The sequence below is a fragment of the Ochotona princeps genome, chromosome 2 (assembly GCF_030435755.1).
Source record: "Ochotona princeps isolate mOchPri1 chromosome 2, mOchPri1.hap1, whole genome shotgun sequence".
Lineage (NCBI taxonomy): Eukaryota > Metazoa > Chordata > Mammalia > Lagomorpha > Ochotonidae > Ochotona > Ochotona princeps.
Genome location: NC_080833.1, coordinates 35,547,626 through 35,575,468, shown reverse-complemented (window position 1 = coordinate 35,575,468; position 27,843 = coordinate 35,547,626). Strand labels below are relative to the sequence as shown.

At 50.4% G+C, this 27,843-nt stretch overlaps 4 protein-coding genes across 5 annotated transcripts in view; 2 read left to right on the top strand and 2 right to left on the bottom strand.

Annotated features, from left to right (window-relative positions):
* The window catches only part of TESK2 (testis associated actin remodelling kinase 2), a 114,299-nt gene extending 101,351 nt beyond the window's left edge, over positions 1 to 12,948 (top strand). The window contains exons 6-11 of one of the 2 annotated variants that reach the window (XM_004598935.3): positions 9,331 to 9,413; positions 9,620 to 9,704; positions 9,916 to 9,999; positions 10,209 to 10,295; positions 10,931 to 11,045; positions 11,326 to 12,948. In XM_004598935.3, coding sequence (XP_004598992.1) covers positions 9,331 to 9,413; positions 9,620 to 9,704; positions 9,916 to 9,999; positions 10,209 to 10,295; positions 10,931 to 11,045; positions 11,326 to 12,053 — 1,182 coding nt within the window. In that variant the 3' untranslated portion in view covers positions 12,054 to 12,948. The remainder of the gene's footprint in view (positions 1 to 9,330; positions 9,414 to 9,619; positions 9,705 to 9,915; positions 10,000 to 10,208; positions 10,296 to 10,930; positions 11,046 to 11,325) is intronic. The other variant, XM_058680415.1, reaches the window with a different exon arrangement.
* On the bottom strand, positions 12,903 to 16,435 carry TOE1 (target of EGR1, exonuclease). Its single transcript, XM_004598934.3, has 8 exons — positions 16,223 to 16,435; positions 15,365 to 15,507; positions 15,236 to 15,276; positions 14,991 to 15,087; positions 14,703 to 14,861; positions 14,217 to 14,476; positions 13,850 to 14,009; positions 12,903 to 13,777 (listed from the first exon to the last, which is right to left on the bottom strand). The coding sequence occupies exons 1-8, from the start codon at positions 16,272 to 16,274 to the stop codon at positions 13,157 to 13,159; spliced, it is 1,533 nt and encodes a 510-aa protein (XP_004598991.2). The 5' UTR covers positions 16,275 to 16,435; the 3' UTR covers positions 12,903 to 13,156.
* A 3,741-nt stretch (positions 16,436 to 20,176) lies between these two features.
* MUTYH (mutY DNA glycosylase) lies at positions 20,177 to 23,888 on the top strand. The gene is made up of 14 exons (XM_012930871.2): positions 20,177 to 20,774; positions 20,867 to 20,906; positions 21,015 to 21,088; positions 21,229 to 21,270; positions 21,354 to 21,425; positions 21,502 to 21,615; positions 21,701 to 21,798; positions 21,882 to 22,026; positions 22,101 to 22,164; positions 22,317 to 22,508; positions 22,600 to 22,736; positions 22,820 to 22,972; positions 23,153 to 23,194; positions 23,749 to 23,888. The coding sequence occupies exons 1-14, from the start codon at positions 20,652 to 20,654 to the stop codon at positions 23,845 to 23,847; spliced, it is 1,395 nt and encodes a 464-aa protein (XP_012786325.2). The 5' UTR covers positions 20,177 to 20,651; the 3' UTR covers positions 23,848 to 23,888.
* Positions 23,889 to 25,110: 1,222 nt separating this feature from the next.
* Positions 25,111 to 27,022, bottom strand: HPDL (4-hydroxyphenylpyruvate dioxygenase like). The gene has a single exon (XM_004598948.2). The coding sequence runs from the start codon at positions 26,365 to 26,367 to the stop codon at positions 25,210 to 25,212; it is 1,158 nt and encodes a 385-aa protein (XP_004599005.2). The 5' UTR covers positions 26,368 to 27,022; the 3' UTR covers positions 25,111 to 25,209.
* Positions 27,023 to 27,843: the final 821 nt, after the last annotated feature.

Sequence of the window (27,843 nt, the reverse complement as noted above, 5' to 3'; positions counted from 1 at the left end):
GCCAGAGCTAGGCTGGACAAAAGCCAGAAACCAAGAGATTCCTCCAGGTCCCCCGTATGGGGGGTAAGGGCACAAGCACTTGGGCCATCTTCTACTGCTTTCCAAGATACATTACCAGGGAACTGAATCAAAAGTGGAGCTGTTGGGCCCAGCGCAGTGGCCTATTGGCTGAAGTCGTGAATGCTCTGGGATCCCATATGGGCACCAGTGCTAATCCCGGCATCCCCACTTCCCATCCAGCTCCCTGCTTGTGGCCTGGGAAAGCAGTCGAGGATGGGCCAAAGCCTTGGGACCAGCATGTGCGTGGGAGACCTAGAGGAAGTTCCTGGCCCCTGGCTCTGGATCGGTGCAGCACCGGCCACTGCGGTCACTTGGGGAGTGAATCATCGGATGGAAGATCTTCCTCTCTGTCTCTCCTCCTCTCTGTATATCTGACTTTGCAATAAAAATAAAATAAATATTTTTAAAAATGGAGTTGGGACTCCAACCAGAATCCAAATGGGATGCTGGCATTGTAAATGGTGCTTTTACCTTCTGCACCACAATGCTGACCCCAAACAAGTGAATTTTATAAAGCAGACAACCCCATTTGAGATACCATCTGTATTTGTTGTACTTATATCATCTCTGAGCTTTTTCTGGTAAAGTTTTATCTGCATATTCCAGCCTCCTAGTAACTGTGTTGCAGGAATTCAGCAGCATTTCCTGACCTGAAGCAGCACTACCTAGGACAGTGAGCACAGAATGAGAGGTATCCCGGTGGAGTAATAAGGCAAAGGGGATAAAGTAGAAGGCCTTGAGGTTTTCAAAGTACCTGTTCATTGTCAACCTTGGGTCCGAGTTTTATTTCCCTAAGGATAACATCAGATTAATTCACATTTAGCAGCATACACTCATTTTTTGTTTTGTGTCCATGTCTCCCACCTAGCCTGGCATCTGTCAGAATAGGGGCCTCCTGGCCTTATTTCACAGAATGGGCTTGATAGCACAGAGGCCAAAGCATTTGCTCAGAATCAGATTTTGGATCTCGGCTCCAGGATTGTCATCACTAGATGACTTCTGTGGCCTTAGAACCTCAGTGTTCACAGTCCATAAAGTAGATCCTGTCCTTGACCTCCCAGCAGTGGTCAATTCAGGCTTCTCATATCAGAGTAGTGGAAGGGTTTACAGATGGATAAACCAGGACAGAGAGAAGCATATGCCTTTTTCCAAATGATCATGAGCCCATGGTAGAGGCAAAAGCAGCCATTCTTTCCTACTAGCATGCCTCTTGAAGATGGTGGCACTGTCTTTGTAGGAATCACCTGTCAGTGCTTACTGGAATAACTGCTCTAAGAGTGAGTCTCTCAGAGATAGCTGTTTAGTTTTGTAATTACCTCTAAGAAGCAGTCTGAAATGGATTTCTCCAGTAGAAATGCTAAGAATTTACTGAGGAGGAAATGGGGAATAGTGTGGTTTTAAAAATACTCATTTGGCATGCTTCATGAAGAAGTGACAGTGACCACAAACAGGCTTCTACCGCTAGTTCTAGTAGTAACTAGTATAACTGTATAAAGGTCTTGGCTCCTAGGGTAATGAGAGCGCACCATTACTGTCCAGCATCAGAAAAGTACCACTCTCTTCTCTGGTAACCATGGAAGGATGAGTATGCACTGTGATCTAATTGTTGCTCATGGTTGTTAATCCTAGAAAAGCCATCCTGGTAATTCCACCAGTGAAAAGCCTAATTATGGTCTTAGACTGTGCTATACAACTATAAACAGTAAATGTTAATTTTTAGAGTGAAAGGAGCATAAATTACAAACAAAGCTGAATGCTGGATTGATGTAGAGAATGGCTTCCTGAAAGTTTTTTTTTTTTTCCATTAAGACTTATTTGTTTTTATCTGAAAGGCAGATTTACAGAGACAGAGAGAGAGAGACAAAGAGATCTTCCATATGTTGGTTCACTCTCCAGATGGCCACAACAGCTGCACTGGGTCAGTCTGAAGTCAGGATCCAGGAGCTTCTCCCATGTCTAAAACATGGGAGCAAAGGCCCAACCTTTACTGCCATCCCAGGCCTTTGACAGGAAGCTGAGTTGGAAGTACAAGTGGAGCAACTGGGACTTGAATTAGTACCCATATGTGATGCTCTACATAACCTGCTACACCACGGTGCCAGCCCTAGGAATTAATCTTTCACAATGGGAACCCTCAGCAGTTTCTGGGAATCATTCATACTGTATCACTATAGGACACAGAGAACACAGAAATGACTGGAACCCAATTTGTACCCTCCATGACTTTTGGTTTTATTGAGGGGACAGATATTTGAATAGGTCATTACACAAGAGCCCCAAGGCAAAGGTATGGGATCACAAAGTGGCACTGAAGGCAAGAGGTGGGCACATCACAACAAAACAGATAATCTTCCAAGAGACTGGACTGGAGCATTCCATGAGGCATTTAAGGGAGTAGTTCAGTTTCTGCTCTGCTCAAGCACAGTGGTTAAGTGATGAAGGTGCCCACATCTTACACCAGTCAGTATCTACCTACCTACCTACCACTGCTTTTCAAATAAAATAAACACTTAAAAAGCCCCTCTGGCCTGTCTTGAGATATAGATATAGACTCACCTGACTGATCTTACATGGGTTTATGGAGACAGTTTGTTGGGCTTGAGGGAAAACAGGTGATGATAGCACATTGAAAGCTTTGTGTGTTGTGGCAGAAACAGCTTTAGCTTAGAGCTAAAACTGTCAAATGGATTTGCATTTCTCCCCTCAGGCAGTTTGACTCAGTGTTAATACTGACTATGTGACTGTTCCAGGACAACTGAGCAATTTCTCTCAGGTGTCTACTTGGCACAGTTCCAGGGAATTTGTCTAGGTTTCCAGGAAATACACCCATGGTCACCCTTTTGTATCGCTTCTCAGCTCAGTCAGTGTGTGCATTTGATACATGCTATTGAAAGAATCCTGTTTGCTTCAGTCATTCACTCAAACTTGGGGCTTAACAAACTTCATCCATTCTCCTTCTGTGTCCTTGTGTGAGGTTAGAGACACAGAAATGAATGGTATCATTCCCTGCCCTTGAAGAGACAAACAAATCAGTCACTCTGTTACAGGGCAACGGATAATAAGGGTGAGGACACAGTGGAGCTGCAGCAAGGCAGCAGTGGTGCCTAGGCTGCTTTGGAAACCTCAAAAGGTCACTTCTTGCCTCAGGGAAATCTGACTGAGCCTCTCTTGTCTACTGCTTATTTCCAGGCAAGGCTACCTAAGTTAAATCACATCCAGCCTCTTCATAATGGATCTTGTATTCCATACAGCCTAAAAATGGGTCTGGTTCCTTCAGAATGCCACAGTGGGTGTAAGCTTCGTATTTTGTACTCTGCAGCCACAAAGTCTATTCTGTGGCCACTTCCAAGTGGGATGAGAAATACCACCATTGTGTAGATGCCCTGGGATTAACCAACATTGGAGGTAGGGAAAGGGATCCCAAATGAAAGATCCTTTTTTGGGGAAAGGTCTATTCATCTATTTTAATGTCAGAGTGAGAAAGAGAAAGGGGAGGAATCAGAGAGAGAATCTTTCATATACAGGTTCACTCCCCAAATGATTGTAGTGTCAAGAGCTGAGCCAGTTCAAAGCCAAGTGCCAGGAGCTTCTGATTCTTCCATGAGAGTAGCATTTGGGCCATTTTCTACTGCTTTCCCAGGTGCAGTGTCAGGGAGCTAGATTGAAAGTGGAGCTGCCAGGACTCGAACCAGTGCCCATATAGGTTGCCAGCATTAGGTATGGCTTTACCTGCTATACTATTGTGCCAGCTCCAAATGAAGGGTCTTATATTGCCTGTATAAATAATGCTGCCTTGTGCACAGCTCTGGCCTCTACTGCCTTAATGAGATTTCAATATTCCTGCCATGGCATAGCAGTCCTCAGTGGGAAATTTTTCAATCTATTCCTCTTGAACCACTGGTTCAATCCCCAAACGCTTGAAACAGCTAAGGCTAGGCCAGGCTTAAGCTAGTAGCAGAATCCCATCTGAGTCTCTCCTGTGGATGATCCAGGTCTAAGCAATTGAGTCTAATCTGCTGCCTCCCACGATGCATTAACAGGAAGCTGCATTAGAAACAGAGTAGCTGGTGCTTGAACTGGCAGTCCTGTGGGTCAGGCCTCCCAAGAGGCAGCTTAACGAGCTACACTAGAACTACCTAGCAGTTATGATACCCACATCCTATACTGGAGTGTCTGGATTGGAGCCCAGGCTCTGGCTTCAAGTTCAGGCTTGCTGCTAGGGTGTTCCTCAGGAGGAAGTGGAAATGGCTCAAGTAGTTGAGTCCCTTTCTCTCACATGAGAGATCTGGATTGAAATTGTGATTCAGGGCCTGGCACAGTGGCTCAATAGGCAAAATCCTCCACCTGCAAATGCCACCATCCCATATGGACACCAGTTTGTGTGTCCCGACTGCTCCACTTGCCATCCAGCTCCCTGCATATAGCCTGGGAAAGCAGTAGAGGATGGCCCAAAACCTTGGAACCTTGTACCCATGTGGGAGACCCGGAAGAAGCTCCTGGCTCCTGGCTTTGGCTCAGCTCACTGCAATGCCATTGCATCCATTTGGGGAGTGAACCAATGGATGGAAGATCTTTCCCTCTGCCTCTCCTTCGCTCTGTAAAGCTCCTTTTCAAACAAAAATAAGTTAATCTATAAACAAATAAATAGTGGTTCCCAGCCTCAGTCTGACTCAACCCAGGCATTTGGGAATGAATAAGGATAAGTTTTGTCTCCCTCTCCAATAGTTAGAGCAAACAAACAAAAGAGGAGTAGGAAAAGGAATAGGAATAACTTCCACTTGGCCTTTGCTAGCTAATCTGTTACTTCCAGGACATAATTGCCTTGTTTTCAGTATACCCCATATTACATGATTCCTGAATCCTAGGTAAAAATACTAAAGGGTGTAATCATGTCAGAAACAAAAAGATCAAATAATCTAAGGACTCATTTTTTTAAAAGATTTATTCATTTTATTACAGCCAGATATACACAGAGGAGGAGAGACAGAGAGGAAGATTTTCCGTCCGATGATTCACTCCCCAAGTGAGCTGCAATGGGCTGATGCACGCCGATCCAATGCCGGGAACCAGGAACCTCCTCCGGGTCTCCCAAGCGGGTGCAGTGTCCCAATGCATTGGGCCGTCCTCAACTGCTTTCCCAGGCCACAAGCAGGGAGCTGGATGGGAAGCGGAGCTGCCGGGATTAGAACCAGCACCCATATGGGATCCTGGGGCATTCAAGGCGAGGACTTTAGCCGCTAGGCCACGCTGCTGGGCCCGTAAGGACTCATTTTATGGGTTGAACTTAGTACCTTGGGAGTTCACTGAGATGCTTAAGAATTCTTTCAGCAAAAACCATTGAGGACTGAGTATGAAGAAATAAAACTAGCAAATATGGCTTGTCAAATCTCATTACTCTAGCCCTGTTAATAGTAGGCTTAAGAGTTATTGGGAACCTATGAAACTGTGTCACATAATACAATGTAATTAATGAATTAAAAATAAAAAAAAAAAGAGTTGTTGGGAAACCCCATCACAGCTAATCCTATGGGCTCCTTACCATGTTTGTATCATCTCACATGCAGAGTTCTAAGGATTTTTTTCTTTCAGTATTTGATTTTCCCCTCTAGTTTCAGTGCCTAGCTAAGGACCATGGAGAAACCTTATGGGAGGTGATAGTCACACTCTAAACACATTAGGCGTGGCATCTTGCTCCACATTGCAGGATGCTAAACATCTCTTGGTCATTTCTTTTCTTTCTTTCAAAGATTTATTTATTTTACTTGAAGGGCAGAGTTACAGAGAAATAAGAGAGAGGAGTTCAGAGAGGTGTAGAAATCTTCCATCCTTTTGGTTTACTTCCTGTTGGTTAGATTGGCCAGGGCTGGGACAAGCCAAAACCAGGAACATGAAACTCCATCCAAGTTAGCTACATGGGTGGCCAGGGCCCAAGAGTTTGAGCCATCTTTTTCTGCTTTCCTGGGTGTATTAGCAGGAAGCTGGATCAGAAGAGGAGCAGCTGGGACTCGAACCAGTGCTTACATGGGATGCTGGTGTTTCAGGCTTAACCTGCTGCACCAAAATACTAGCCCTCTGCCTTGGTTATTTCCTAATTGTTCCTAGACACGTTGTAGTGCAAATATGGGACAGAAACTAACAACTTTTTAAAAAAAATTATTTGAAAGGCAGTGTGATGGGCAGGGGTGGGGGGAAGAGAAAGAGAAGAGTCTGTCTGGTTCACTCCAAAAATGGCCACAGCAGTTTGAGCTGGGCTAGTCCTAAGCCAGGAGTCATCAGGTGTTCCACGTGGGTACAGGGACCCAAGCATTTGGGCCATCCTCTGCTGCCATTCCCAGATGCATTAGCAGGGAGCTGGACTGGGAGCAGCTGGGACTCAAACTGATGTTGCTGGCCAGGACTTTACCACCTATGCCACAGCACCAGTCCCCAAACTGACAGCTTTGACAATGGCAGTGCCTTGTGGTCATGTTCTTTTCTATACCTGCTGCTTGCAAGGTGATTTTAATTGGATTGTTTCTGAGTTCTATAATAAAAACACTACATAAGATTTCAGATTGAGCCCTGAAAGCAGCTGCCTGAGTTGGTGAAATAGGAGGTGGAGGGGAGAGATAGAAAGGACAAAATAGAAGCTTCTGCTGCCTCCTGGGCTGTACCTTAGATCTGGAGCTTGGGCTATTTAATAGCCAGGCTGGCTTAGGGCCCATCTTCTCACAAAGTCAGAGAAGCCATGGGGTGCTGAGCCAGCAGGACTGATGAGAGAGCCAAAGCCAGGACAAGTACAAGGACGGTATCACTTGGAAGCCAGAGACTGTCTATCTGGGGTCCAGGGTAGATGGTGTGATGAAATCACAGGTTCTTTTCGGCTCAGAGATGATCAGTGTGGTCACCCCAAGGCAAGAGGAAGACATTAAGTTGCACTCGATGTGGAGTAAGCACTAGGCTACTCGATAATGTCTCAGCAACTAAATTACTAAGGTTGCAAAGTGGAGGGCGGGCTGGTTTGGGTCAGATAGGGCCTTGCTGGCCCCAGGAATGTTTCTGTGAGTCAAGCATCCCTGCTTTCTGTTCTCTGGAGGAAGGGAGTAGGGGGATGAAGTGCCTCCTGAGCCCAAGTAGCATAAGGCTATTTTGGAAGTAGCTATTTTGGGGGGAGAACTAGTTGCTGCTTTGTGTTTATTTGCAGGTCATTTAGGTTTGTCCTTTCTCTGGAGGCAGTATTTGTTTAGTGAGCATATCCTCAGCTCCTCTAATGAATTTAATACTGTGAGGAAGGAAGGCCCCAACCAGAACATGTTCCTGTGAGGCTCAGGCTTTCTGCTAGATTCATAAGAGGAAGTGGCATAGAGGAAGAGCTGAAAAGAACTAAGAGGGAGAGATGACGGTGAGGACTAGAGAAGACTCGGCTGAAAAGGTAGCTTGCCTTTAAAGACATAAAGTTGTCTTAGGTGGAGAGAACTGGAACAGAGGCAAAACCCACTGACAAAAACAGGCAAAACCTTGTTCAGGTTTCCTAAGTCAAGTTACTCTGTAGAAAGTTGGAATGAGAATATGTGCACAGGGGAACCAGGGACAGAGAGGTAGGGAGGAAGCCACTTGGATGCAGCCACTTGAGAGCCATAAACTCAAATGCCAGAGAGGAGGTTGGCTGTGATTGTGTGGACAATACAAGTATTAAGCTTGGGCATTTGTCCTATACTTGTATCACTTGGCAAAGACGGTTGTGAATATTGGGTATCTGCATTTGAAGAAGAAGGAAGGAAAGCCAGGAGCCTGATATTCTTTCTCCCCTCGGTTATAAATGCCAGGAGGACAGGTTTTTTTTTTTTTTTTTTTTTTTTTTTTCTTGGTTGAGGCATTACTGGAACTTAAAATTATGGCTACTTGGGGCCAGTGCCCTATTGTAGTAGGCTAAGCCTCCGCCTGTGGCACATGCATCCCATATGGGTGCTGGTTCGTGTCTTGACTGCTTCACTTCCCAGCCAGCTGCCTGTTTGTGACCTAGAAAAGCAGTGGAGGATGGCCCAAAGCCTTGAGACCCTGCACCAATATGGAGACCCACAAGAAGTTCCTGCCTCCTGGCCTACAGATTAGCTCAACTCCAGCCATTGTGACCATTTGGAGAGTGAACCAGAGGATGGAAGATTCCTCTCTCTGTCTTTCCTTCTCTGTGTAAATCTGCCTTTCAAATAAAATTTCAAAAAAAAAATTAAGATTTATTTATTTTTATTGCAAAGTAAGATACAGAGAGGACAGACAGAGGAAGATCTTCCGTCTGATGATTCACTCCCCAAGTGACCACAATGGTTGGAGCTGAACCGATCTGAAGCCAGGAGCCCAGAGCCTTTTCTGGGTCTTCCACGTGGGTGCAGGGTCCAAGGCTTTGGGACGTCTTTGACTGCTTTCCCAGGTCACAAGCAGGGAGCTGGATGGGAAGCGGGGCTGTTAGGATTAAAACCGGCGCCCCGGGATCCCGACACATGCACTCAAGGTGAGGACTTTAGCCACTAGGCCACCATGCCGGGCTAGGTGAACCACATTCTTAAGTTGACCACAGAGGTCTGGCCTGGGACTGTCAGTCATGTGAGATGAATCAGTCCTGGATCTTAATGGGTTGCCCTCAAGTTCCAAATATTTATCCTTGCTTTTTAAGTGGTCACCATACCTGTTTTTTTAAGATTTATTTTTATCTGAGGGCCCGGCATGGTGGCCTAGAGGCTAAAGTCCTCACCTTGCACATGCCGGGATGCCATATGGGTGCTGGTTCTAATCCCGGCAGAACTGCTTCCTATCCAGCTCCCTGCTTGTGGCCTGGGAAAGCAGTGGAGGATGGCCCAAAGCCTTGGGACCCTGCACCTGTGTGGGAGACCCAGAAGACATTCCTGGTTCCTGGCTTCAGATTGGCACAGCTCCAGCCATTGTGGTCACTTGGTGGGGGGGAGTGAATCATCAGAGGGAACATCTTCCTCTCTGTGTCTCCGACTTTGCAATAAAAATAAAATAAATCTTTAAAAAAAGAGTAAGTGAAACAACCTGGACTTGAATCAGAACCTATTTTGGGATGTTGACACCACAGGTTTAAGGTCAGCCTACTATGACATGGCACCAGGCCCCATTTCTTGAAAGAAAAAAAAAAGGGGGATGTGGCTCATCACAGTTCATCAAAAAGCAGAGGACAAGGTTCTCTGAGCAGGGAAGAGTAGATGAAAACTTTATAGCTGGTTGATTCCCCACTTCTAAGCCATATTCTCTTTCCTTTTTTGGGAAACCTAGAACTGCCTGATAAAGAAAGATGAGAACGGTTACTCTGCAGTGGTGGCTGACTTTGGCCTGGCTGAGAAGATCCCCGATGTCAGGTGAGTAGTCCTAATGGATGCTTGGGTCCCTGAAGAGGGGGCTAAAATTCCCCCCTCTTTCCCAAGACCAGGATGAGGTCACAACTCAACCTGAATAAACACAGCGAGTCCTAGTTTGGTCCCATGCTTAGAACAGAATTCCCGATGGTCAAGTATGCCATTGTAGCAGGCAGCGGCAAGCTCTTTATCCTTATCTGCCCACACAGCACGGGAAGTGAGAAGCTGGCTGTAGTGGGCTCTCCTTTCTGGATGGCACCAGAGGTTCTCAGAGATGAGCCCTATAATGAAAAGGTAAGTTGGAGGCTAGTTCTCCTTAGAATTCACTCCTAGCAGGAAATATCCATGGTCACCCTTCATGTTCAGGGGGAGGATCTACACTGTTTCTGCCAAGAGTAGGATTACTTGGCAGCTGCCTACCAAATGGACCTAGGCTGTTAGACATGGGGCAGGTACACTCCCCTCACCCGATTGAGAGAGAAACCAAGGTCTGACTACCCACCAGGCGGATGTATTCTCTTATGGTATCATCCTCTGCGAAATCATCGCCCGCATCCAGGCTGATCCGGACTATCTTCCCCGCACAGAGGTGAGTGGCAGGTGTAGGAATCAAGGTCAACGGGATGGGGCTGGGCTGAGGAACTGTCTTGTCCTTGGGGTGGACTTGCTGGAACTCAGTTTGTGGCTACTTTTCAGAGGCAACTCCCAGCCTCTGCAAGCAGGCCAGAATGGGGGGGGGGGAGATTAATGAACTGTCTACCTACGTTCCTGTACCCTCCCCACCATGCCCATCCACAGAACTTTGGGTTGGACTATGATGCTTTCCAGCACATGGTGGGAGACTGTCCTCCAGACTTTCTGCAGCTCACCTTCAACTGCTGTAATGTGAGTGTCTTCCCGCTCCCTGCTCTTGTTTTCATCAGGGGATGGCTGAACCCCTTTCACCTGGTTAGGACTGTTAATTAGCCTTCGGAGGAGATTCATTTTCACTGGGTACATGATAGCAACACGTCCTCCTTCAGGCCTAGCCAGCTTCTTCAGAGCTTTGGGCCAAGAGAAAACAACAAAAAAAGCAAAAACCTACTTTGTATTATCCAGTCATAATCTTAAGGGGTAGACCCATCACCCCTTGCCTTGGTTGTTGGTGGAGTTCTGGTCAGGTTTTATTACTCAACTGTGGCTCTAGCTGGCCCTGAGATATATGAGAAAGACTACTATAGAGCTCCTTACCCATTATGACCAAAGGGAGCTGGACTTTGCACAGACGCTTACCAGAAATACATAGGCAACAGAACTCAAATAGGATAAACCACTTTTGGAGGATTCTGTGCCATTAAAAGGGATTAAGACACACACACACGAAGGGGCCTGCGGGAAGGGTAAAAACAGTAGCATATTCCTCATAACCCGAGGCCTTCAGAAAACGTCTTAACTGCAGAGATGCCAGAAATACACTCAGCTGCTATCCTTGGATGGGAGAGATGTGGGGCAGGGCTAACGGTTACTGTGGATATCTATAGATGGACCCCAAACTGCGCCCATCCTTTGTGGAGATTGGGAAGACCCTCAAGGAAATTCTGAGCCACCTACAGGAACAAGAACCAGAGGACAAAAAGCTGCAGCCCACAAGCAAGGGTAAGTGTTTAGACTGGAGAACCCAATCTGATGCTAAGGGAGGAAATTAGGCCAGAGGCCTTCCTTTCTAGGACTGTGACTCCAAGGCCTCAAGTGCACAAGCAAATAGGAGGGCAAGATGATGGAAAAAAGTAACTTACTTGCTGAAGTTGTCATTTGGCATATTGCTTTCCTTTTTTGTTTCCTCATTGACAACAGTACCTATTTTATTTTCCTGAGAGGTAACGCTTTGTGCTGCTGCTATTTGAGAGTAACCTAGACTTGACCCACTGTTCTTCAGGACTCCTGGACAAAGTACCTGGGGTAAAGAGGCTGAGCTCACTGGATGACAAGATCCCTCACAAGTCGCCACGCCCAAGCCCTAAGCGTACCATCTGCCTGTCTCGGAGCCAATCAGACATCTTCTCCCATAAGCCTCCACATACAGTGAACGTCTTGGACCCCTATTACCGGCCACAACGAGATGGTGCTGCCCGCATCCCCAAAGTCAATCCATTCAGTGCTCGCCAGGACCTTATGGGTGGCAAGATCAAATTCTTTGCTCTGCCAAGCAAATCTGTCATCTCCCTGGTATTTGACCTGGATGCACCTGGGTCAGGTACCATGCCCCTAGCTGATTGGCAGGAACCTCTGGCTCCACCTGCTCGACGGTGGCGTTCTTTGCCCGGCTCACCTGAATTCTTGCATCAAGAGGCCTGTCCATTTGTGAACCGAGACGAATCACTATCTGATGGGCCCCCTCCACGCCTCAGTAGTCTGAAGTACAGAGTAAGAGAGATCCCACCATTCCAGGCATCTGCCCCACCAGCTGCTTTGGCCTCTGAGGCCATGGACTGCTCCAATCCCCAGGAAGAAAATGGTTTTGGCCTTAGACCCCAGGGGACAGGACCCTGCCCCGAATGTTCCTCTGAAGAGATGGAGGCGGAAGAGAGGCCAAGAGGCTTGGCTCCCAGCCCCCTCCGTGCCTCAGGCATGGGCCTTCAAACCCAGGGAGAGCAGGATGGATGAGGGGACTTAGACCCTGTCTCACTTTGAGGATGGCTTTTCAGCTGAAGCCATAGGACCTCCTTGGGGCCCAGTCTTGACCCCTTCCTGGAGCCCACAGATCAGCAGTGCTAGGCTAAGCCAGACTCAACTACTGAGCTCCCAGTACCAAAGGCTGTGGTAGGAGAAGGGAGGAAGCAGTGAGAGGTGTTCCAAGTTAGGGCCAACAGCTGATTCCAAGCCTCTGAAATCTAGCATGGATCTTTGGTGCCCACCTGGTCCCCCAGTGCACTTCCCCAAATAGGACCAGGATTCCTAGTTCTATGTTGAGCTGGCAGGCAGCTATTACCCCACTTCACCCATCCCAGGTCTGTCTCTTGCACCTTCTTGGGACACATAACTACTGGATGGAACCAACAACTCACCAGGTAGCCATAAAGGGCATGACTTTTTCTCAGATCTGAAGACTGGTGTGCTTCTTGCTAGTATGTTTAAGACACTTGAATAATTGCTGTTTGCACTTACTGCATGGTCAGACCACATCACTACATTTCTATGCAAGGGGAGGGCGAGGCAATGTGATGGTCGTGGCTCTTAGCTAACCTATTCAAAGATCTCTTCCAGTTGATTAATCTATTTCTATATTTATAAAGGAGTCTTAAATGTTCTGCCTCATGAGACTTTCAACCTCCTGGTTGGGAGTGGGGCTGGATTTGTATGCCCTAGGGCCTACTCTATGTATCTGTCAACATGTGATACATACACCCAGTTGGTTAAAACGGTTTATACAGGGACTGATTTTTCTCCCGGCTATGGCTGGAGATTAAGGAACAGTCTGCCCTCACAGAACCGCAATAAGAAATAACCAAAGAATGAAGTTGGTCAAATATTTTCATAACTTGTTTCTGGTTTTTTTTTTTTTTTGTAAAACTTTCCCAAGACATTTTCAGATTTAAAAATAAATAAAGTCGGTATTACAGGTGCTGGTCAGCCTCCTTACTTGTGTCCTTGGACTTCAGCTTCTGTGGTAAAGAAGGACCAGAAGCAACACAGCGCAAAGCGGACACAGACACCTCTGTTCTACTTGCAGCTTCCCTTCCTGGATCCCAAATTAGGCAAAAGTTGGGTCAGCTGCTGCCCCAAGCTAGCTTCATCTTCAGGTTGTGGGCCTTGGAGGAACGGGAGAACTGGCTTTTGGCTACTGTGAGGGGTACAGCTTTGCCACTCAGATATACCTTGTTGTGACATTCAGGTAGCCAAGGTTCAGAGCTGCAGGGCTGGGGGCCCTGGCTGAGGCCCACATAGGCCATCACATAACCAGTCATAAAAGCATCGAATCCAGCCCGATGCAATCCATCCCCAGGCACTGGATTAGGGCCGGTTTGACTCTCTGGCATTTCTGGGGTAGGCATATCAGCGGTTTCAGGCCTTGTTGCCTTCAGACCCATCTCCAAGTCAGTTTTGTGGTCTTGCTCAGAGCTGGGCTGGTCTCTAGTTTCATCCTCAGCCACTTTCTCCTCAATTTCCTCATTCTTGAGGCTATCTCCACAGACCTGTTTTGTGGGAGGACCATTTTCAGCTTCTCCAGAAGTCTGTGTCCCAGACAGGCTCAACAAAGCTCTCTTACGCTTTTCCTTACGCCGTCGCCGTCGCCGCTTCTCCTCCATTACAGCCTCATCGGTGTCAATGATACGGTCGATATCATGGGACCGGGGACACTGTGGTCCCAGGGAGCACCAGCCATAGGCCTGGAGATAAGAAAGAGGCTTAGAAAGGGCTTCCAGGCATGAAATCTCACCCACCCCATGACATGCTCTCACCGAGAAATTATCACAGATGCTGGTGAGTTGAGGATGGTGGGTTGCAGGGGGCAGGCAGCAGCGGTAGTCAACGTGGGTCCTCATGGTGGAAGGATAGTTGCAGAACTCCAGGGTAAGGTGTGGGCCACCAGCTGTCCGCTGCTTCCCATTCTCCCGCTCACTGCCAACAGCATAACAGGGTATTGGTCCATTAACACAAGCTCCACAAGAGCAGGAGTTTTTGTTTTGTTCACTGTTCACTGTTTTTGTTCTGCACCTGAAACAATGGCTGGCACATGGCAGGCACTCCATATATATCTTAAGTGAATGAAATAGGCTCAGATCATGTACCGCTCCCACCAAGCCCTTTCCCACAACCATTGCTCACCATTTCCGGAAGGCATATTCCAAATAGGAGGCCATGAAGCGGGTATGAAACTCAGCAGCGTATTTGGTGTCATAAATGCCTGCGGGGAACATCTCACACAGGTCAGCCGTGAAGGTTCCCAGGCTGTCGGGCAGGTGTGCGTAGAAATTCTGGTAGAGGAACACCAAGTCTATGAGGCCGTTGTGTAGCACCAGAGGCCGCCGGGCCCGGATCAGTTCCAGGAACAGTGTCCGCACTGACTGGCTCTGGCTCTCATCACCCTAGGTGGAAAGAAAGGTCTCAGGGAAGGAAAACACACTCTGTCTAGTTCACTGATACCAGTTTTTGTTCTCAGTTGCCTTTCCCCAGTCCAGGAACTAGTGATTTTCCACATTCCTTAATAAGCAGATTGTCCCCAGCCAGCCAGCCAGCCAGCCAGCCAGCCTAGAGTTGGGAGAAGTGAAGTCGCAGAAGACACAGTCTAGGCTAAAGCAGCTGGAGGACTACCTTGTCATTGCCTTTGTGGTAGGGGATACCCTGGGCGTACTGCCGGTTGAAGTTAAAGCCATGCTGTACCAGGAACTGCACAGACTTTGGCTCTATGACATATTCTTCCATGCATAGCAGGGTGAGATTGAACACTTGGGCCAAGTAGGTGTGTTCACCCTGGAAGAGAAAGAGGGTCTGCCATGTCAAGGTTCAGGGGGAAAAAATTATGCTCAGTGTTCCCCAGGATCTCATGCTCTCCTCCCCTTAAACACGCTGACCTGAGACAGAAGTGAGATCAGCTCATACCTTGTCTGGCTGCTGCTTAAAACAGGCGAGGCCCAAGGACAGGATAGAACGGGTCCTGGCAGCATGACACACAGCCTTGTAACGTTCCTCGATGCACCTTAGGGATGGGTTTGGCATAACTATTGCTAGGACTTAGCTTCACAAAGGACACAAACTATCTAGCACTGTGTCCACACCTCCAACCCCTACCCCCGAATTCTACCCTTCTTGCCAGGGGACTAAGAAACAACAGAGCTTATACTTACTGGTTCAGTAAACTCTTTCTGTCCCCAAGCCCACTCAGTTCCTAGGGGTGGGTAAAGGGAGGGTTGTGATGGGCCCCTCACAGAAACCCATTCACAACCACTTGCCCTCCCCATTTCCCCAATTCTCACCGTGTCTACAGCCACAAAGCTGGATGTCTTAATGGCCAGCAGGAGGGATGGCCACATCTCTTTGAAGTTGTCGCTTTGTACATCGACCACAGGAACCTGGACTACTTGCTCCTCTCCAGATTTTGTGCTGTTGCTGGCACCACCTGGGGGAGACAGTAATGGCCACTTCTCCTCTGGCAACTGTGCCTATGAGAACAGACACTAAGCAAGGCTGCAGGGCAGGGTGAAGGGGTAGTTTCCAGTGATGGCTTTTCTCTCAGGCCTCGTATTCCTATTGTTCGCTACACAGGCCTTACTTAGAATAGCTGGTACCCTGAATTTGAAGAGAGGATGCCCGGGTTTTCCAGTGGATTTATATGACCCTTTGGGAAAACTACTTCCCCTCAGTGTCAGCAGGAAAGGAAGGGTGGACTAGGTGACCTTTGAGGTTCCTTCTCCCATACACTGCAGGAAGTTTTTGTATGGCTTGAGGAGTTCAGCTTTTTCATATCTCACAAGGCTCCAAAGCCAGAAGCAACAGCCCCCAAAACCTGATAACGCCACACACAGAAGTTCCAATATATTTCTACTTCGTCTGGACCACAAGATTCAGCGCAAGCGCCGACTCGCAATCAACTAGCAACAGCTTTGAACCGCAAACTACATTTCCCGGCACACCCCACCAGCCGCTGACTACACTGCCAACACGCCGGGACTTAGCCAGCGAGCCGCGGTGTACACTGGGATTTGTAGTCTCCTCGTGGCAGCCTCAGGAAGGGACATGCTCTGGAAGCCTATCTCTATAGTGTTAAGAACGTGAGGCCTTCCCCTCCCTGGAGCGCATAGGTTTCTAGAAGCGGCCCCTGGGAAGCCGCTCACCGTTAGAGGCCGCCGGAGCCGAAGCTGCGCCATCGTGGTCGCTGGCGGCCATGACGCCGCGTTTCCCTCGTCCGAGTTGTAGGAGCGTTCCCAGACTTCCGCTTCGTCTCCTGGCGCGACGCGGGTTGCCGGGGGCGGGTCGGAGGTCTCTCCCCCGTGATCAACGGGTAGGACTTCCGTTCAGAGCTCCCGGGTCTGGCGTCGGGAGGAGGAGTAGGGAGAGTGGGCCCGGCGCGCGCTGAGAGCCTATTGGCTGGAGCGGCCGGCTTCGTGGCCTGATTGGCAGGAGCCACGCCCCCTGGAGTGCGCCCGGGGAGCCGGGCGCGGGAGAAACAATCAGAGCTAATCATGTCTCCTGGCTCAGCACGACGGTAGAATGGGACCACAGCATCCGGCTGTCTTCCTCTGCGCGGCGCGAGGGGTGAGGTGCGCAGAGGCAGGCTTCTCGGGGGCGCGCCCAGGATTTAAGAGAAGGGCTCCTGGGGTCGGGTGAATTCCGAGAGCAAGGGTAGCTCGCCCGGTCCTGGAAGTGAAAGTGGCGGGGAGCGGGGCGCAGGATGAAGCTGCAGAGAGGGTGCAGCGACCGACTCAGTCAGTGAACCGGCAAGGACTGGCCCCTTAGCAGCAAGGAAAGGCAGCAAACAGCAAAGCCCTTCTCCTCGCACTCCCCCTCCCCTGCAGCTTACAAGATACGTTGTCATTGTGCTCGACTTGCCTTCTGCTTTACCTCACACCCCATCTTCCACCGTGCACCTTCTCCTCACTCCGCTGTAACCCAGGAGCTCCTATTTAGCCTTGCCAAACCCCGCTGCCTAGGGCCTTTGCACTAGCTCTTGGTATGTCATTGCCACAGGTGTCCACATGCCCCATTCTAACGATCTAACTCATTGGTCAGATTTCGCTTTAATAAGGTGAAGCTGGCCATGTTCTTTGCATGTGCAACATTCTGCTCTCTACCTCTGCACCTGTTTGTCCCTTCCATGCTTCTAGCCGTGCTATGTAAATTCACTTCCTGTGTGTGTTATTCATGGTGCTGCCGTTAGAATGTAAGCTTTGTGAGTACTGGAGCCCTTGCTCTCTTCCTCACTGGAGTTTTCCAGCCACCGAAAACTGCTTGATTACATAGTAAACACCTTGTAAATATTTGTTCAAGGATTTAATGGGCAGGTCCTGGAGACTTCAAGTAAGGAAGTAGCATGATCGGGTCTTGAATAGGTCACCTTGCTCTCTGGAGAATGGATTGTAAATTCTTGAAATGAATGTATTAGCAAAAGAAGTTTGTGAAGGCGAGAGCAGGGATCATGGAAGGGACTGCAGTAGCAGGATCCTCAGAGGAAGGTTGCTTTCCTCCTATAAAAGGGGTAAGAAGGAGAGAAGTTTGCATATTCATTTATTCTTTTTTTTCCCCCTGAAGGAAGAAGCAAGTGGAAATGAGGTGATAAGAGTTTGAAGGCTTAGGAGGAATGCCACAGAACAGGGTATAAGAGTGTGGGTTCTGGGGGCTGGCACAGTGATTCAACTGGCTAGTCCTCCGTCTTTAAGGGCAACATCCCATATGGATGCCAGTTCATATCCCAGCTGATCTACTTCCCATTCAGCTCCTTGCTTGTGGAGCCTTGGGATCCTGCACCTGCATGGGAGACCCAGAAGAAGTTTCTGGCTGCTGGCTTCAGATTGGCTCAGCTCTAGCTGTTGCAGCCATTTGGTGAGTGAACCAGCAGGTGGAAGATTTTTCTCTCTGCATCTCCTTCTCTCTATAAGTCTGCCTTCCCAAAATCTTTATTATTATTATTAAGTACAGGTTGTGGAGGTGTGCATTGTGATATAGCAGGTTCAGGATCATGCCATAGTGGAGTGCCAATCAAGTTCTGGCCGCTCTGTTTCCAGTCCAGTTTCCTGTTAATTCACCTGGGGAAGCAGTATATTATGTTCCAAAGTAACCAGGTACTTGATTCCTACCTGCAGGCATTTGGGGACTGAACCAGCATATGAAAGATTATTTTCTGGGTTTAAGAGAAAAAAATTACTTAATCTCTACAAACTTCACATTCCCCTTACCACAGGGAGGTAATACTCTATGTCATTGAGTTCTCAGGAGATTGAGTGACAGTCCAGTAAAGCAGTTGACAGGGTCTAGCATGGAGTGGGCACTCAGAGTTTTAGCTGCTTTTAGTCATTAAGAAAAGACAGCTGAAGAATGGAACAGTAAGGACCAGCTGGATGCATTTTTACATCACTAATCATCGACCAGAGATGGTTTAGTAAATCAGAAGATTAGGTATAAAAATAACTCATCTGTATCCCCTACTGATTAGCCGTCTGCTCGCAGGCAGATCTTTTCTCTCTGATCTCCAGTGTCAAATTCCTGTGAAATGAAGATCATCAGACTGAGTGACCCTGAAAGGCTGTTTTACATCTCTAATGAGAGAAGCTGCTCACCCACCTTGCATGCCCCTGGACACATCTGAACAGCCCCTCTCCCCACACAGTGACAACAAGCATCAGTGAACCACAGGCTCCCAGACAGGAGGTCTTGGTCATTGACCCATTCCAGCCTTGGCCTCTTCCATCTTGGATGTTTGGGGCTGTACTCACACAGGTTCTTGTGAGGCTGTTTGGTCATTCTCTGAACCCTGGTGCCGCTGCCAGTCAAGAGCAGACTCATAGGCATCCCGAGAGCTTGAGAAGAACTGGAAATGGTGCATGGTGTAGGCAGGGAGGCAGAAGTGTGGCTATATGGTCCCAAGGTTTAGCTTCCTTGTGACTAGTTTGGCTGGGTCGGTCTTTACTGCCTTCCTGCCTCCCCCATTTTGTTTTTAATTTATTTACTTAAATGGGCAGAGTTACAGAGAGAATGACAGAGATCTTCCATCTGCTGTTTCACTCCCCAGATGGCTGCACTGGCCTTGGCTGTGCCAGGCCAAAGCCAGAAAGTTCATTCAGATTTCTTAGCTAGGTGTCAGAGACCCAGATATTCAGGCCATCTTCTTCTGTCTTCCCAGGCACATTAGCAAGGGCGCTGGATTTGAAATGGGACAGCCTGGACTTGAACCGTGTTCATATGGGGTATCAGCATCACAGGTAGCAGCCTAACCCACTCAACAAAACTGCGTCTTTCTGTTTTAGGTCATCATGAGGAAGCCACAAGGAGCTGTGGGAGGTGGCCACAGGAAGCAGGCAGCCTGCAAGAAGCGAAGAGAACAACACTCCCTCAATAGCAGTCAGACCAAACCTGCCCCTGATGGTGAGGAACTCGGCCCTAGCCAGAGACTCAGGGGGGGCCAGTTTCATCAGCTGTGAAAGGGGCAGCCTTGGGCTGGGAAGGGATCATGAATTGTGTTGGGGCTTTGAGAGACTGGGGCTGGCATCATGGCATTGAGTGAAGCCACTGTTTGCAATGCCAGCATTCCCGTTGATTCAAGTCTCAGCTACTCTGCTTCTGATCCAGCTCCTTGCTAACACACCTGGGGAAGCAGTAATGATAGCCTGAATGCTTGGATCCCTACTACCCATTGTGTGGTACCCAAGTGGAGTTCTGGCCTGATGTTGTGGTCAACTGGGGTGTGAACCAGCTGATAAAAATCTCTCTGTCTTTCCATTTCTCCCCTCCCTCCAGTTTCTCCTCCCTCTTACTTGTTTCTTCTCTCTTCCCTTACTCTGGCTTTCATGGCATTGAGGAATTGATTAAGGGCCTAATTCTTTTTTTTTTGAAGATGTATTTATTTTTATTGGGAAGGCAGATTGAGAGGAAGAGAGAGAGGAAGATATTCTGTCCAATGGTTCACTCCCCAAGTGGTCTGAATGGCCAGAGCTGAGCCATCCAAAGCCAAGAGCCAGGTCTCCTATACAGGTGCGGGGTCCCAAGGATTTGGGCCATCCTCGACTGCATTCCCAGGCCACAGGCAGGGAGCTGGATGGGAAGCGGGGCTGCCGGGATTAGAACCAGCGCTCATATGGGTTCCCAGCGTGGTCAAGGGGAGGACTTTAGCCACTAGCCTATCGCGCCAGGCCCTAAAGGCCTAATTCTGATTCCATACCTTTGTGACCATCAACAGTTGCTGTGAATGGGGGCTTTCTTAGCAGTGAAATGAAGCAGTGGTCTGCATTGCTTTTCTGCAGCACGTGTTTATAAAGCTGGGAGTGCTTTATGAATGGGAAAGCCCTGCACATGTTTGTATTATACCTGGCGGGAACCCTTGGGTTTTAGTTATGAGCCAGGCAGGCCACCAGGAGGAAATGTAGATTGGCCAAGGCTGCATACAGCTAGAGAACTCTGGTGTGACCATAGCTCCAAAGATTGGGGAAGCCCTTGTTGGGAGTACCTTGCCACAGGCTGCTGTGTCTGTGTCCCTGTTTCACAACCTGCAAGGGGAGAATCTCTGAGTGTCCTGAGGCCCCGGCAGGCCCAGCTGGACAGCATGAAGAGGCTATGTCGCAGATTTCCATCTCCCCATACCACCGATTCAAAGACCCAGTTGAAGTCCTAGCCTTCCGTGGGAACCTGCTGACCTGGTACGACCGAGAGAAGCGGGATCTGCCCTGGAGAAGACTGGTAGGCAGGGAAGAGAAGGAGACGGTGGTATGGAGGGAGACTGGTCCCTACCTACTTCCCCATTAACTGTCTATCTTGGGTTGCATTGACAGGCAGAGGCTGAGGTGGACCTGGACAGGCGGGCATATGCTGGTCAGTACAACTGAAAGCAGGGGCACCTCGCCTGCCTTGGCCTGAGCTTGGGGGTCTTCAGGCAGCACACAGGGCAGCAGCACCCTTATGCCAACCTCTCTTCCCTAGTGTGGGTCTCTGAGGTCATGCTGCAGCAGACTCAGGTTGCCACAGTGATCAGCTACTATACGCGATGGATGCAGGTGACTCCTGGGAAGGAAGGGGAGGGTCAGGAGTTGGCCCTTCCCTACCATGAGTGTTAGCAAGGGGTGGGTATGAAGAAGGTTTCCTCCACCTTGCTCTCCCATGACCTCATCTCTTTTTGCCTGACTCGGGGCTGCAGAAGTGGCCAACACTGCAGGACCTGGCCAGTGCATCCCTGGAGGTGAGAGGTACATGAGGGCAGGGGGAGTGGGAACTGCTGAGGGACTGAACACTGACCTTGTGGACTGCTGGCCTTGCCTTCAGGAGGTGAACCAGCTCTGGGCCGGCCTGGGCTACTATTCTCGGGGCAGGAGGCTACAGGAGGGAGCTCGGAAGGTAAGGGAATTGTGGGGAGGTAGAACTCCCTGGGCCTTGGGTCCATGGTAACCTGGAGCTTTCCTATCTTGAGCAGGTGGTGGAGGAACTCGGGGGCCACATGCCACGAACGGCAGAGACACTGCAGCAACTCCTTCCAGGTGTGGGGCGCTACACAGCTGGGGCCATAGCTTCCATCGCCTTTGGCCAGGTGAGCCCACAGCCCACGCCTGCTTTGCATATGTGCATCCTCCTTCCTCCCAGCTCAGGCTGACTCCTAGGTTACTCTGTGCCAGGCAACCGGTGTGGTGGATGGGAATGTGGTGCGGGTGCTGTGCCGTGTCCGAGCCATTGGTGCTGACCCCAGTAGCACTCCTGTTTCCCAACAGCTCTGGTAGGCTATTGGGTGAGTGACAGGGGAGATTGAGAGGGACAGTGGCATACAGGCTTTGGCTCAGTGATGTTCATTTCTTGTAGGAGCTTTGCCCAGCAGTTGGTGGACCCAGTACGGCCAGGGGACTTCAACCAAGCAGCCATGGAGCTGGGGGCCACAGTGTGCACCCCGCAGCGCCCACTCTGCAACAGGTGCCCTGTGCAGCACCTGTGTCAGGCACACCAAAGGGTGAGCCTGCTGGGGAAGAGGAGGGCAAAGGTACTTGGGAGTGCCCCCTTGACCCCCTACCATTTGACTCTCAGGTGGAGCAAGAGCAGCTGTGTGCTTCACCACGGCTGCCAAGCAGCCCTGAGATAGAGGAATGTGGTAAGTGCCAGCCCCAGTTGTTCCCCCTGCCCAGGGAGCTGCCTGTGGAGGCCTCATTCCAGGGCTGCCTAGAAGCTAAATAAGATTCTAAAGTTGGGCCAAGGCTTGCCCTCTGGAACTATCCTGACTGGGACTGGGGAATCTATTTCCAGCTCTCAACACTGGACAGTGCCAGCTGTGCCCGCCTCCTTCAGAACCCTGGGACCCGACCCTGGGAGTGACCAATTTTCCCCGAAAGGCCAGCCGCAAGCCCCCCAGAGAGGAGTGTTCTGCCACCTGTGTTGTAGAGCAGCCCAAGGCCCGAGGGGGTGGCCGCATGCTGCTGGTCCAGAGGCCGCACTCGGGTATCCACATGCTGGGTGTGGAGGGCGGTAGGGAGGAAAGGAGGAGTCAGCAGCTGAAACCCAGTGCCCATCTGGCTGCCCTGCCTCTCAGGTCTGCTGGCCGGATTGTGGGAATTCCCATCTGTGACCCTGGAGCCCTCGGGGCAGCATCCACGCCAGGCACTGCTGCAGGAACTGCAGAGCTGGGCTGGGCCCCTCCCTGCCGCTTGCCTGCGGCACCTCGGGGAGGTGAGTGAGCTGTGGAAGGGCAGGAATGCTGGCTCACCAGGCTGTAGCCACAGGCTGATTCCAGCCCTTGGCCCTCCGCACAGGTGGTCCACACCTTCTCCCACATCAAGCTGACATATCAAGTGTACGGCCTGACCCTGGACAGCGATACTCTGGCAACCACCACACCACCTGGCGCCCGCTGGCTCACCCGGGAGGAGTTTTGCACCGCAGCCGTCTCCACAGCCATGAAAAAGGCACCAGTTTTGTTGTCTTTGTTGTACTTAATCTGTTGCTAGCCACATGCTAAACAGAAGGGGGGGGGGGAAGGCATATTTTAAACCAGAGTGCCAGGGCATAAAGCATGGGGTTGCAGGGTAGGGGTGTGGAACAGACACAGTGTGAGCCCTGTCCTCTCCTACTCTCTTCTTGGCTAGGTTTTCCGTGTATATGAGGGCCAGAAGCCAGGCACTCGCCAGGTAAGTCACCTGGCCTTCACTCAGCCATCTCTTCCCAGGCCTGCGTCCCCAAGCAGTTTGCCAGTGGTGAATGTTCTTCAGGTTTCCCTGGGCGGGGAGGGAAAGTTCTTGGTCTGGGTATTTTCACGCTGTAAGAACAGGAGCATGTTGATGAGGACAGTGCAGCTCCCAGTGTATAAGCTGCTTGTGATTGGTCTTCTGGAGTAGAGGTGGGCAGCCATTCATTCTGTCTAGGAGACTTCAGACAGGACACAGTGCAATGTGCAATGCTCATAGGGCAGCAAGTAGTTGGTTTAGCTGGAAGGGCCCGTCCTGGTGTGGACACCAAGCCGTTGAAGCATTTTGGGTGAGAAAAAGAGGGCTCAGAGTTGCATCTTTGGAGGATGTTCTTGGGCTACCTTTGGCAAACTTGATTAAAAGGAGTGGACACTGGAGGCAGGTTAGAAGCTCTTACATTTCAGGCTAGCCTGAGCTACATTGGTAGCATGGGGGTGGGGGGAGGAGAGGGGATTCTGCTGCCCCTGGCTCAGTACCTCCCTCTGGCTTCTGCACAGGGCTCCAAAAGGTCCCTCGTGGCCACTCCACTCCGCCAGAAGAGACCCAGCAAGGGCCAGCAGGTCCTGGATGGTTTCCTCAGGCCACATCGCCAGTGATGGACCCCACCTCAACAATGCAGCCCCGTGATGCCTCTGGAAGCCCCCACTCCCAAGAATGCTGTTGTTTAAATAAATAAAGTGCCTTTTTAAAGAAAAGCCAGTAAGAGTTTTGCACCCTCTCTGTGGCCCTCTCATGCTTGGTTCTGACTTCCCTTGGCCACATGCCCATCTAGCCCTCAGCAGATTGGCGGGGGGGGGGGGGGGTGGAGAAGAGAGGGTGAGCACCTGCCAATGGCTGACACATGATACCCTCAGTCCAGGTCTCAGGTTGGCTTTGATTGGAGCAGTGGCATCACCCTAGAGCAGGTGGTTTGGCTTAACCCTGACCCAGCCCTGTGGTTGCTCCCTGGAAGAGGGGAAACGCAGGGCTTCTGACTTACATTTCTGTTTATATGGTTTATTTAGGAATGTAGTATACATACAGTGATACGAAAAAGGGTTATTCATAAGATGTGGGAGGGAAGTGGATCAAAGAGGCTGCTCCCAAAGTATTGGTTCAAGCCCAGTATGGTAGCCAAGCAGCTAAAGTCCTCACCTTCCATGCCTGGGATCCCATATGGGTACCAGTTCATGTCCTGATGGCTCTGCTTCCCATCCAGCTTCCTGCTTGTGGCCTGGAAAAGCAGTCGAGGACAGGCCAAAGCTTTGGGACCCTGTACCTGCTTGGGAGATACAAAAGAAGCTCTTGGCTCCTGGCTTCAGGTCAGCTCAGCTCCAGCTGTTGTGGCCACTTGGGGAGTGCATCATTGAACAGAAGATCTTCCCTCTCTGTCTTTCCTTCTCTGTATATCTGACTTTCCAATAAAAATAAATCTAAAAAAAGTATTGATTCTGGGCCTGGTGGCATGGCCTAGTGGCTAAAGTCCTCGCCTTGAACGCCCCGGGATCCCATATGGGCGCCGGTTCTAATCCCGGCAGCTCCACTTCCCATCCAGCTCCCTGCTTGTGGCCTGGAAAGCAGTCGAGGACAGCCCAAAGCTTTGGGACCCTGCACCCGTGTGGGAGACCCAGAGGAGGTTCCTGGTTCCCGGCATCGGATCGGCGCGTACCGGCCGTTGCGACTCACTTGGGGAGTGAATCATTGGACGGAAGATCTTCCTCTCTGTCTCTCCTCCTCTCTGTATATCTGACTTTGTAATAAACTCAATAAATCTTAAAAGAAAAAAGTATTGATTCTATTTTGTACTGTATACTTCTTTATATCATGAATCTGTATTAGATATGGACTATGCAAGAAAAGTCTTACATTTGAAAAAACAAACAAAAATCCCACCTCTTTGGAACCCAGGGAGTGTCTCTCAACTTCTGGTCCCTCTTGATGAGACAGAAGCCACACTTGGCCCCCGCAGGCACAGCTGTTCACTCTCCTCGCCTTGGGTGTGTGTGCTCTGACCCTCCGCAGTTGTCCCGGACCTTGGCAGCTTGTTCCTGCACAGACTGCCACAAGGCTCTGATGTTGCCCTGGCCAAAGCCTGTGGCACCCTGCCTCTGAATCAGCTCCAGGAAGAAGGTGTCCTCCGCAAACAGGGACTTGCTGAAGACCTGCAGTAGGAACTTGCCCTCGTGGCCATCCAGGAGGATTCCTTGTTGGGCCAGAAGATCAGGCACCTGCCCTGCAGCTAGGATCTGTTCCTCTTTGCCTGGCTGCTGGTAGTAGGCCTTAGGAGGAGTCAGGAGCTGTCCGCCAGCCACCGTCACTCCCTTGGCTGCCTCTATGATGTTTGGCGTGTACAGCCCTACATGTTGCAGGCCAGGTCCCCTGTGCCGGGCCAAGAACTGCTCTACCTGATCCTGCCTGCTGGTGGACCCCTGTAGGGACTCAGCCAGCACGAGGGTAGGGATGGCGCTAGTGCCCGGTGGGGTCTGCAGGGCCGTGAGTCGCAAGCCCCCGCATCCGGATTCTGCTCTAACCTCGAGGCCCAGCTCTGGGTCCTCACCTGCACTCAGCGGCAAGTGGTGAAACCCCAGGCAGTCACAGAACCAGCGGAAAAGTCTGGGGGAACTGCCAGGAATACAAGCCAAGGTGAGGTGGTCAATGTGGCTGACCCAGCCTGGGCCTGGCACGGAGGGCACTGGCCTGAAGCCAGGAAGGAAGGGTCCGCGATAGCCGGCACGCTCCAGCAAGGTCAGGCTGAGATTTCCGGCAGGTGAGCGCACCACGGCGTAGGTGGCGGCTCCTTTGGCATCCCGCAAGCTCACAGGAGGCACTGGCAAGCTGCAGCCCCTAGCGGCCAGCGCCCGGGAGGCGGCGCGGGCATCCTCCACGTCGAAGCACAGGTTCGTGGCGCTGGGCACAGCGTGGTGCGGGTCCAGCCCGTACAGTGGTTCTCCGGGTCCTGTGCCCTCATTAACCAGAAAAACAGCATCGCCACTGCGCAGAGCCAGCTGCCGCCAGCCATTTGCCTCCCGCACCGCAAGGGGCTGGAAGCCGAACAGGAGCTGCAGGTCCCGGGCGAGGGGCTGCCCAATAGGCACATGGAAAGCGATGTGGCACAGTCCGCGGGCCAGCGCCGCCATGGACGGCCGGGAGGTGACCTGTCCTTTCCTTCTCGGGTCGCTCCTTTGTCGCCTGGCGCTTTGGGACTTTCAGTCCCAGGCTGGTCGTCGCAAGCCTGGCATAAGCCGGAGGAGTCTATAGATCTGTCTCCCAGGAGTGTTTCTCGCTCTGGTCCGGATTAAAGTTTCAGACCACCCCCTTCTGGGCTGGTGATTCTCCCAGCAGCACCACCCCAACCTGCAGCCGTCTGCCAGCACAACCCGGACTTGAGAGAACCACGTGGAGTCCGCGCTGGAGCAGGGGAGAGGAGGCGGAGCCCCTGGTTCCGCCTTGAGTCCCGACCCTGTCGCCGCGAAACTGCAAGGACGCCGGCTGGCTCCTCCTCAGAGTTTTCGTCTAGGGTCGTACCCTTGCGGAGATAACAGTTGCGGCTTTCATTGAGTGCCAAGCACCGGGCTGTCATTCAAGTCCCAACTCAGCCAAGGGGCCAGCCGGGTTGTGGGAGGAGCCTGAGTTCTCCTTCAAGAACAGGTTTTCTTAGCAGTTCCCTGTATTTCTTTGCAATTTGGGAATTTATGTCTTTAATGTTCCTTAAAAACAAAACAAACAAAAAAAGATTTATCTATTTAAAAGCCAGAGAGGAAGGAAGAGGCAGAGTTCTTCCATTGGATGGTTCACTTTCCAAACGACCACCACAGCTAGGGATGGGCAAAGCCTAAGCCGGGGCAAGGTGCTTCACCCACATCTCCCATGTGGGTAAAGGGACCCAAAAACTTGGGGCATCTTCCCGGGTGCTTTAACAGGGAACTGGATCAGAAAAGCAACAGCCATATGGGATGCTGGTGTCACCAGTGGAGGTGGCTTAGCAAGCTATGCCACAATGTTGGTCTTTAATGTTACTTTAGTATTAAAGGAGAGGAAGAAAGAAAAATACACAAGGGATTGGGCATTGTGGCCTAGAGGGTAAAGCCACTGCCTGCTGCTTTGTGTTCGCATGCAGTACCTCAATGAAGCTCCTGGCTCCTGGCTTCCTCCTGGTTCAACCCCAACTTTTGCAGCCAACTGAAGAGAACACCACCTGATGAAAGGTCTCTCCTTCCCTCTCTTTGACTTTCAAATAAATAAATCTTTTTACAAAGCACATTAAAATGTTTCAAGTTACAGATTTTGACTCTCTGAGATGGTCTAAAGAAATTGATATTATGGGAAGACTGACCATTGAATTGGTTCTTACACAACTTTTTTTTTTAAGATTTATTAATTTTTATTACAAAGTCAGATATACAGAGAGGAGACAGAGAGGAAGATCTTCCATCTGATGATTCACTCCCCAAGTGACCGCAACAGCCAGTGCTGTGCCAATCCGAAGCCGGGAACCAGGAACCTCTTCCAGGTCTCCCACAGGGGTGCAGGGTCCCAAAGCTTTGGGCCGTCCTCTCCTGCTTTCCAGGCCACAAGCAGGGAGCTGGATGGGAAGTGGAGCTGCCGGGATTAGA